Source organism: Clupea harengus, chromosome 26 (genome assembly GCF_900700415.2).
Source record: "Clupea harengus chromosome 26, Ch_v2.0.2, whole genome shotgun sequence".
Classification (NCBI taxonomy): domain Eukaryota; kingdom Metazoa; phylum Chordata; class Actinopteri; order Clupeiformes; family Clupeidae; genus Clupea; species Clupea harengus.
This window is the reverse complement of record NC_045177.1, coordinates 2875383-2885989: the sequence shown is the minus strand read 5'-3', so window position 1 is coordinate 2885989 and position 10607 is coordinate 2875383. Positions and strand designations below refer to the sequence as shown.

The 10607-nt window shown below is 43.5% G+C and overlaps 1 protein-coding gene across 1 annotated transcript; it reads right to left on the bottom strand.

The window, feature by feature from the left end:
• Positions 1 to 6032: 6032 nt before the first annotated feature.
• LOC116219714 (zinc finger protein 878-like) lies at positions 6033 to 9159 on the bottom strand. The gene is made up of 3 exons (XM_042703829.1): positions 9069 to 9159; positions 7663 to 8037; positions 6033 to 7399 (listed from the first exon to the last, which is right to left on the bottom strand). Exons 1-3 carry the CDS (start codon positions 9157 to 9159, stop codon positions 7056 to 7058), a joined length of 810 nt encoding a protein of 269 aa, XP_042559763.1. The 3' UTR covers positions 6033 to 7055.
• Between the last annotated feature and the right edge of the window lie 1448 nt (positions 9160 to 10607).

Here is a 10607-nt window from a genome sequence, read left to right as displayed (position 1 = left end):
ACCACTATTTGTCCTTTTTTTCCTTTTTCCCTTCCTAGATATTACTTCCACCCATTTTCCAATGTTTGTTTTTCCCGCTTCCTCATCCTCCATCTCCTCACTCAATTCTGCTACCGCCAGTCCTTCCGGATTGGCCATTCCCCAATGAACTGCCGACTCCTCCGCCCGGTCCGTTCTCTACAGTTCGTGTTTCCGAGAGGGACCTAGAGACTGTGCTTGTGTGTGGCAGTGCGCGTCTGTGCCTCATGAAGCATCCTGATTGGCCTGTTTCGGTAAATCAACCAATCAATTTTCAGTGTAGACGGGCTTTTATGTCTTCTCCCGAACCAAATTAATCAGTTCAGTGTATCAAGGAACAGGAGCACCATGGCAGAGGGAGAGTACCCCAAAAAACTAAAATATAAGACACATTTTACAACAGACTACAAAGGTGTACCCCTGTCTTATAAAAGTAAATCACAACGACAGGCTTGCACGCTGTACAATCTGTAACAGTGATTTCAGCATTGCCCATGGCGGGTTAAATGACTGTAAAAGAGTTCAACAAGTTTAATTTCATGTGCATATTATTCAGGCCGGCTAGTTGCCAGGGCTACATAAAAACAACAAACTCCTTAGACCTGTTTAAAGTTGCAATGGAATACAAATAAAAGCAGTTAACATAAATAGTATAAGCAGCATATAAATAGTAAAAGTAATCTACATATTTAAACATAATTAACCAATAATTGCATAGGGCTATAGCCTATAGAATGATACTATACTTTTATATCTTTTAGGGACCACAACAGGTTAGGGAGGCGAAGCTCAGAGGAATAGGCCTAGGCCTAAATGAAGGCTACATGAAGGCGTGTATGTAAATAGTTATTAATGTATTCTTTGTTCTGTTATATGTATATACTGTTATACTGTATTTCGATATATACAAGTAGAGTTATGTTCTGTGGTGAAATGTCCTTGACAGTTAGAGCCAGCAGCGAGGAATGCGGCCATATGCAACATTGTATTCTTGAACTGGGCCTCTGGCGAGATAAGACAAATTGAAATCCGCTCGATGAGAGGATCTGGGAGTTCACACAGAATTTGTGAGTTATTGTTGAGAACAGAGTGTCCGCAGATATGGCCGCATTCCTCGCTGTCTGGCTCTTAACTGCCTGCTTCTTTCTAAACTCTGGTCTCTGCAAAAAGCTAAGAGACAATTGTATTGTAGGTACTCATTTTACAAATAAAACTATACTGAACTGAATTTATCTTACAACATTCAAACAAATACATGAATAAATATCCTCCAAGTGGCACAGAGGAGAAAAGCCCAGGGTGGTATGATGCAAAATATTGTAGCAAGCGCCTTGTAATCCCACTGACTGACACCAGTGTAGGGATCAGGTGTATCTTGGCTTATGACCTCAGGCACAATCACTCGAACACTGATACAGAAAGGCAGACTGGCATGGGCATTTATACACGGGCACTCGACAGAGGGCAAGGGTAGATAAGACACCAGCACATTAGGAAAACCCACACATTTTATTCTCGAGTCTCGAGTTCCAACCGCGTTCTGACAGGCGCTATGCCCGTCACTGCGACACCCTGGTTGTAAAATAACGGTTACGTTTTGACAGTAAAAAAACATACAAGAATTACGAATTTCAAATGGCTTTTTCGTACAGTATGTATGTTTTACCTTGTATCTCCTTTGCAAGGAGGGCATTATGCCGTTTAGTATGAAACATTTGGAAGTTCTTTACCACAGATTTATCATACAAGTATTATGCACAATAAGTGTGATTCCTCTATGTGTTTACAGATCTTTTCTATATGGGGTACCAGGAGGAAGCCACGCTAATGGTCATTTTCAGACGGTCCCAAGAAACCTCAAATGTTGGTCAAACGTACCCGATGTAGGCTAAGCTAAATGTTTGCTGAAGGTCGTGTTGGCCCACGCCCAGTGTAAGTGTCGCAGCAACATTTAGACGCGAAGCTAGACGGATTTATTTCCTATATTTATGAATTGCAGTCTTGTTATACCCATTTAAACTGCTCCTTGTGGTGCATGCTATTAGAGATCTTTCGTCAACTTACCTTCGTGACTTTGTTTTCTGTCGAAGTATTCCAACTGTAAACCAAATCGAGCGTCTGAAGTGAAGTTTAGCGGCGTCAAGTTATCCGAAAGTTTTTTTCATTGGTCCCCACTCGAGGGGTTCGAAAGTTTGCAGTGTCTTTTGATTTCTATTCACAGTTTAGCTACTCACAACATTGGAATAATCCCTGCACCGTTTCACTTTTATAATACACTACCATACTTGAATGACGTATACACAAAGAATGGACAAGAACTAGGCCTACATTTGCAATTCCGACAACATTTTTAAAACTCAGACCTAGTCTAAAGCCCATAGGTTCTGACATTTTGTTCCCTATCTCGAATGGGAAATGTGGGATTTCCAAATCCAGATAACTCTGATCCAGATTAAAAGTTTTGGACTACTGGGCCTATGAGTTAAACTAAAACTTAAAGTTGCACTAACTCTACCTTCAACGTCCTCTCCTTCCTATGGGCCGAAACACACCAAACGTGTTTTTAAAAACGGGACGCTGGCAAATGCATTGTTTCCTATGGTACGGCGCGCCTTGTGTGTGCGCCTTTTCTCCGCCACGCGTTGCGTCTTTCTAGCGTTTTTTAGGTGCGCTTAAAAGTTGAACTATTCTCAACTTTTCAGCGCAAGGCGCGGAGGCGCACCGCTCATCAATGTCACACTCGGCCCAGGCAGGTTGCGCACGCAGCTCCGCTTCATAGGCGCCGGGCAAAACAGCCTGGTGCACCTGCGGCTGTTTTGCCAGCCGCACTTTGCCAAGATGTTTTTGAGGCGTCTGCCGTTTTAAAAACGCGTTTGGTGTGTTTCAGCCCTGAGTCATGTAGGCTACAGACCAGCATAAGACCATCCCCTTTACCTGCTAGTGAGGGGCAAGAAACAGCGAGGTATTACTCATTCCTCTCTCTCTCTCAACATGAGAAAGAAAAGAAAAGGAACAGCTGCATAAAATATTATTTATGGAACTAATGTTAAATACTGCAGCTCTCTCTATCTAATTATGAACATACTAACGATAGTTTTTCTATTCTAGTATGTTCTCTGAGAGGTTTAGATAGCTATCTGACCAGGAGCAATGAGATGACCGAGTAATTTTGACATTTAGAAGAAGCTGTCATCCAATGCAAGTACTATTGGGAATACAAACCTTTTCCAAACATCAGTGGCCTCTAAACCCAGATCAACACCGCTCAGGCACTGGTAGGATACAGACACACACACACACACACACACACACACACACACACACACACACTCACACTCACACACACACACACACACACACACACACACACACACACACACACACACACACACACACACACACACTCAGGCACTGCTGCTATGTGGGTTTACATTTACATTTCTCCAACTTTACAGAGTTGCTTATAGGACACAGACAGACACACACTTATAGGACACAGACAGACACACACTTATAGGACACAGACACACACACACACACACTTATAGGACACACACACAGACAGACACAGACAGACACAGACAGACACACACTTATAGGACACAGACACACACACACTTATAGGACACACACACACACACACACACACAGACACACACACACACTTATAGGACACACACACACACACACACACTTATAGGACACAGACACACACTTATAGGACACACACAGACACAGACAGACACACACTTATAGGACACAAACACAGACAGACCTATGCTTATAGGACCCTAGAATAACCCTAGAATAATCCGTATTAAAGTCATGATACAGGACTGAGTTACAAAATAAACAAAATAAATAACACAATCACCACCATTCACTAATTTCTATACTAAACTCAATAAATAACACAATCACCACCATTCACTAATTTCTTTTTTTTAAAGATTTGTTTTTGAGCTTTTAGCCTTTAATCAGATAGGACAGTGAAGGTTTTGGACAGGAAATGAGATGGAGAGAAGAGGTGGGGAGTGGGATCTGGAAATGACAGCGGGTCGGATTCGAACCCGTGTCCCCGTGGGCGTTCTAGCCAGTATATGGTCGGGGCTACTGCTTGCGCCACAGTGCCCCCCCATTCACTAATTTCTATACTAAACTCAATAAATATCACAATCACCACCATTCACTAATTTCTATACTAAACTCAATCACCACCATTCACTAATTTCTATACTAAACTCAATCACCACCATTCACTAATTTCTATACTAAACTCAATCACCACCATTCACTAATTTCTATACTAAACTCAATCACCACCATTCACTAATTTCTATACTAAACTCAATCACCACCATTCACTAATTTCTATAACGCCATCCTTCCTTTACTCTGTGCATCTTCAGGCAAACAAACAGGTCATTCATAAGAATCTATCCAATAACCATTTAATGTAGTCATTCAATCATCCAATCAGCATTCATAAGACTCTATCCAATAACCATTTAATGTAGTCATTCAGTCATCCAATAAGCATTCATAAGAATCTATCCAATAACCATTTAATGTAGTCATTCAATCATCCAATCAGCATTCATAAGAATCTATCCAATAACCATTTAATGTAGTCATTCAATCATCCAAACAGCATTTATAAGAATCTATCCAATAACCATTTAATGTAGTCATTCAATCATCCAATCAGCATTCATAAGAATCTATCCAATAACCATTTAATGTAGTCATTCAATCATCCAATCAGCTTCATTTGTCCCAGCGCCTTCATCCGACATTCATTTTACTAATGAGAGGACATTAACAACCTTACATTGCCGATTCAGATTAATTTATACTAATGAGAAGATGTTTACAACCTGTAAGAGGATTTTTGTCTTGCGTGTTGGTTTAGAGAGGAACCACCATACGAAGCATTTTGTTGTTACAAGATACGTTTTTACTGGCAAATAGCAATACAATACAGCAGTCAATGCAGTGCAGTCAAGCAGTCTGCAGTCAGCACCACATCGAGGGCTGGAGAACGCGCGTTCTGAACAGATACAGGCAATGTTCAAACTTTTAAGGCCTAACCCAGTGATGTCATTCTGGGCCCCCCGGGCCGCCCATGTATCGATCATGGGATGTGTTAGGAAAAAATACTCTGCGTGTTGTTTCGGAGAGGAACCACCATACGAAGCAATTTGTTGTAACAAGGTTGAGTTTTACTGGTAGGTAACGACACAAAACAACTTGCTCAATAGACAGTCAACAGTACAGTCAAGCAAGCCGGAGAATGCGAATTCTAAAGTCTAAACAGAGGATGCTCGCACTTTTAAGGCCTAATTCTGTGATGTCACTTCTGGCCCCTGGGCCGCCCATCTATCGATCTTAAGATTGTGAAATACTGTCTCGTCCACTCTGCACTTAGTTATAACACATGATTCTTGTGGTATTTCCCATTGACAGAACTTCTGCTTTTAATCTGCTGACATGTATGTCTGGACACTTTCCCTTATCTGTGGCCCAGACTTGACCACTTGATTTATCCTCATGCCTTTCACCTCTTCTGGGCCGTTGTCCCAGTTACTTGCTGTTTTCTGACTGCCCTTTTCTTGTGATTATGCTTCATTGATACATTTGGTTAAATGTGATATGATTAGATAAATTTGATAATTCAAATTTATCTTACAGATGGTGACATACTGTCTCGTCCTCTCTGCACATAGTAATAGCACATGATTCTTGGGGAATTGCCCACTTACAGAACTTCTGTTTTTCATCTGCTGACACATCTTATCGTCCCTTATCTGCGCCACAGACTGGCAAATAATGTTCTTCTCTAAACTTAGTTTCCACTGCCCTTTCACACGGCCTTTTGTCCCAGTTTTAACTTGCTGTCTCTGTCTGATTTTTTCATTTGATACATTTCATTTGATACTTCAAATGTATCTTACAACTCCCACACACACACACACACACATACACACACACACACACACACTCCCACACACATATACACTCACACACACACACACCTTCCTTCACTTTGTATGTCTCAGCAGTGTGGCTTTTGTGATGGTGTTTGAGCTGGTACAGCCGGCCAAACGTTTCTCCGCACAGTCGACACTCGTGCGGCTTCTCCCCGGTGTGAACCCGCTTGGCCGTCTTCAGCGTGTGCGAGCGGGTGAGAGAGAGAGTGTGTGTGTGTGTGTGTGTGTGTGTGTGTGAACCCGCTCGTACGTCTTCATCGTGTGAGAGAGATTGTGTGTGTGTGTGTGTGTGTGTGTGAACCCGCTCGTGCGTCTTCAGCGTGTGCGAGTGGGAGAGAGAGTGTGTGTGTGTGTGTGTGTGTGTGTGTGAACCCGCTCGTGCGTCTTCAGCGTGTGCGAGTGGGAGAGAGAGTGTGTGTGTGTGTGTGTGTGTGTGTGTGTGTGTGTGTGTGAACCCGCTCGTGCGTCTTTGAAAGCCTCTCCGCACCGGGCGCATGCTTCGCACCCGTGTGGATCACCGGGTGTTTGGCAAAACTGGACAGGCACGCGAGCGCCCGTCCGCACAGCGAGCACAGGTACGGCCGCCCCCCCCCCCCCGTGTGCACGCGCCTGTGCTTGATGAGGAGAACGCCTTGCCGCAGGCGGAACACTGAAACGGCCTCTCGCCGCTGTGTGACCGCAGGTGCTTCCTGAGCTGGGACGGCAGACTAAAGGTCTTACCGCACTCCTGACACCCTTGAGGCATTCGCAGGTGGGTGTCACAGGAAGCGATGCGTGTGAATATCGTCTCACACTGAGGGCAGCTGCAGTGCTTCGCGTCGGCGTGCGCGTCCGTCCTGTGCGCCCTGAGGTGCGATTTCCGCCCCATAAGGTTCTTTGGCATTGGCAGCACGCGTAGGCGCTGCTCGCCTTCTGGTGCGCCCTCTGGTGGTGAGACTGCAGCTGCGAGGCTTCTGGTGTGCCAGGCGCACAAACGTCTTCTCGCACTGCTGGCACTTGTGAGGCCTCCTCTCCATAGAGTTCAGCCGCGTGGCCGGCGTGAAAATCTTATCGCACTCCGCACAGCGGCAGGGCTGTGGGGCCAGCGGGCCCACGTGCGTGTTCTTGTGAGTCTTCAGCTCCGACTTGCGTCGGAACGTCCGGCCGCACTGGCAGCACCTGAAGGGCTTCTCGCCCGTGTGCGTCCTCTCGTGGATGGTGAGCTGCGACGGACGGGTAAAAGCTGCGCCACACGTCGAGCACCGATACGGCTTCTCCCCAGTGTGAATCCTCTGGTGGTCCCGAAGGTGCGTCGCGCTGTTGAACAACTTCCCGCAGTGGGAGCACACATGCTGCGTCCCTTCCGGATGTTTCCCTCGGTGGTACTTGATGCACGTGGTGCGACTGAACACCTGGAATATGTAAACGGTTAGAATATTTCAGAATGCTGCTAGCTGAAGGTTCCATTTGATGATGTAATAATGAACTCAAATGACCGTTATGAATGGCAGTAATTCTGGAATGTCTTGCAAAAAAAACTCTCTCCTCAAAGGGTTAAAGCCCTTTTAATGAATTTAGAGGCAGGAACAAGAGTCCACTGTGTGTTTTGGTTATAAATGGCAGTTAACGTAAATTCTAGATCTGTATAATTCTGGAATGACTTGAACACACTCACCTTCGCGCAGTAAGGGGCAGTGAATGGGCTTCACATCGTTCAGCTTGTTCTGGTGCATCCGCAGGTCACGCAGGCGAGCGAATGGCTTTTCACACTGCGAGCACTCATAGGGCGACAGGCGTGTGCCTGCATGCGTCCTCAGGTGGATCTCCAGGTAGGTCGGCAGGGTGAAGGTCTTGCCACACTGGGAGCAGTTGTGGAGATCTACCCCCGTGTGAATTCTCAGGTGCCTCTGGAGCGATGCGGGGAACTTGAAACGTTTGTCGCAGTCCGGGCACTGGAAGGGCCTGGATTGGTTCTGCGTCGTGTCTCGTTCTTCTGCTGGAGTGTAGCAGCTGTTGTGGTCTGCAAAACGAAGTGGAGAGTGTGAGAGGGCTTATCTCACCATGGAGACAAAAAAACAAGCGTTAAAGATAATGGACATAAGATAATGAAATGAGACATGTTTTTCTTTTTTCTAGTCCTATGATACGAGTGTGTGATGAATTTCTCCAAATTTTACCAAATAATTTCTGACCATCAACAAAAATATGGTGAGGTATCCTACCAGAGCAGTTGCCTTACACAGAAGATGCAGTATCAGACATGCACACAGACAGACTCCAGGTGGTGATCAAGCTACTATACTTTTGTCACTGTTTGTCACATCTAGATGCAACCTGCAATGGGCCAAGTAGGCTAACTTAAACGATAGCCCATGTTAAGCCCAACAAAAAACAAGTTAGCCTGGTCGAAAAATAGCTGTGTCAATGTAAACAAGTGAAGTATTTGTCGGGCAACTTAGAATCGTGTTACAAATAAATATAGATTACATGGTTAATGCTCTATGCAATTGCATTTGGATTTTAGAAACGTTTAGGGCCTACTTACAACATTAAACAGACAATCAAATAAACAAATTAATTAATGATGTGCTACTGTAGGTCATTGTATTTTTTTTAATAAATAAATAACTGTCAATGAGAGAGGGGTGTCCTATTTTTAGGCAAGAATACCTGGCCCCCAAAATGTCTGTGCGCGTGCCTGGGAGTATTGCGCAATCATGGAAACATTTCGAAACAACCGAAAATTAAAGAATGAAGAAAAAAACACTATGTAACCTACATGAACACACACTGACAACTGTTTCGGTGTACAAAAACAAATTAGTATCGCGTGTTTTCAGATAATCGCTGTAATGCTTACAATGATTAGGAGAATCGTCATATTCTTCTCCATCTTCTTCGATATCTTCTCTTTAGTATAACTTGTATGGTTGACTCTTCTATATCTTCTCTTTATTATAACTTGTATGGTTGTCTCTTCTATATCTTCTTCTGTCGGCGTAGCCTCCCCACACGCCCGCGCTGTTTCACGCCGTGTTGACAGCCCATCGATCAATTCCGTTTTGCGAATCGGGTCCACACCTGCTTGTTCTTGCTCCTCGCCACACGTACCCAGACGAGGTTCATGAATCCCATCCGATTCTTCCTCTTTGATATCATACTCTTTGGCCATTGTGCATTACATTCGGCGAGCCTATGTAAAGCTCAGCGACTTTGAAAGCTTCATGCCGATGCTGATGCCAATTTGCCATCTAGCAGCCTCTCCCTTCTTTAGGCTAGATTCATATTAAAATGCATTTAAGTGTTGCATGAGCACGACTGACAGGAGAAAGACACATAACATGTGATGCCGGTTGTGGAATAAATACAACCTGAAGGAGTTCTGTTTGTCAGGATGAGACCCGGAAGTTGAAACTTTTAATGTACTTTTGTTGTGCCTGTGTTCACGATGGCATGCCACGCTTCTTTTTTAGTTTATTTTAGAGGCAATTTCCCTGCTACAACGTCTCTTTTGGCTTAGAGGCAGCAAGTCAAACGTTCAAATTTAACAAAAACGAATTCGTGAAAAGTAAAAAAAAAAGTAAAAAAAAAAAAATAGTGTTTTAAATGTGCAATGTGTAGAATTGTGCCACACGCTTCAAGGCTATAAATATCCTAACCCTAGGCTATAAATATTGTGTTCTAAAGGTAAGATACAAAAATCCTGACCATGCCATAACATTTTCTAGCCCTAGAAATGTAGTCTAAATGCAGAACACACTCTAGCCAAAAGAGGGAGCAATGACACTTATTTGTGGAGATTGTATATGGAAACTGCATAAAAAAATAAATGGGAAGGTTGTCTTTGTAACTTTGTGTGTACGTTTTCGAAAGAGATTTTGTGTGAGTGTGGGTGTGTGTGAGAGAGGGGGGGGGGGTCTTTGTGGTTGTTTGTGCATGTATGTGTGTAAAATGGAGATGGAGATCAATCAAAAATATGAGATTAGAATGTTGCCAACTGAAGGTTCCATTTGATGATGCAATAATGAACTAGAGTGACCATTAGGAATGGCAGGTAATGTAAATTCTAGATCTGTGCGGTATAATTCAATCAATCAATCAATCAATCAATCAATCAATCAATTTGTTTATTTGATCAAGAGGGACAGTCTACATTCATGAACATTAAAATGTAAATGCACCCAATTATAGCCAAAAGGCTAATTTCCATTGGCAGTCCCCCTGCCAGAGTGAAAAAGGCTATACAACCTTAAAAAGGCATTAACGTATATCAAACATAACATTGACAATAAATAAAAAAAATAAGATACAATAAAATAAAAAACAATCCCAATATACATGTTCTACTGCTTACCCACTAGTGATCACATTTTTGGGTATTTATCAACCATGTTTTGAGATTACTTTTAAAACAGTTGAATGAGGTTGATTCTCTAATGTTCTGAGGGAGATGGTTCCATTCCCGGGCTGACCTAACTGAGAAAACCGACTGTCCAAATACCCTTTTTTTAAAGGAATATCACAGTCTCCTCTTGCTGCCCCTCGAGTAGCACTGGTTGCTGCTGTTCTAAACTTGACTAGGCTGCATAGTGGTGGGGGGGCCAGGTTAAACCGGATTTT

Coding starts and splice junctions, on each gene's coding strand:
- LOC116219714 (XM_042703829.1), bottom strand. CDS start 9,159: ATGGCCAAAGAGTATGATATCAAAGAGGAAGAATCGGATGGGATTCAT. Junction 8,038..9,068: donor CGAGGAGCAAGAACAAGCAG/GTGTGGACCCGA, acceptor TGGTGAGATAAG/CCCTCTCACACTCTCCACTT. Junction 7,400..7,662: donor CTGCCCCTTACTGCGCGAAG/GTGAGTGTGTTC, acceptor TACATATTCCAG/GTGTTCAGTCGCACCACGTG.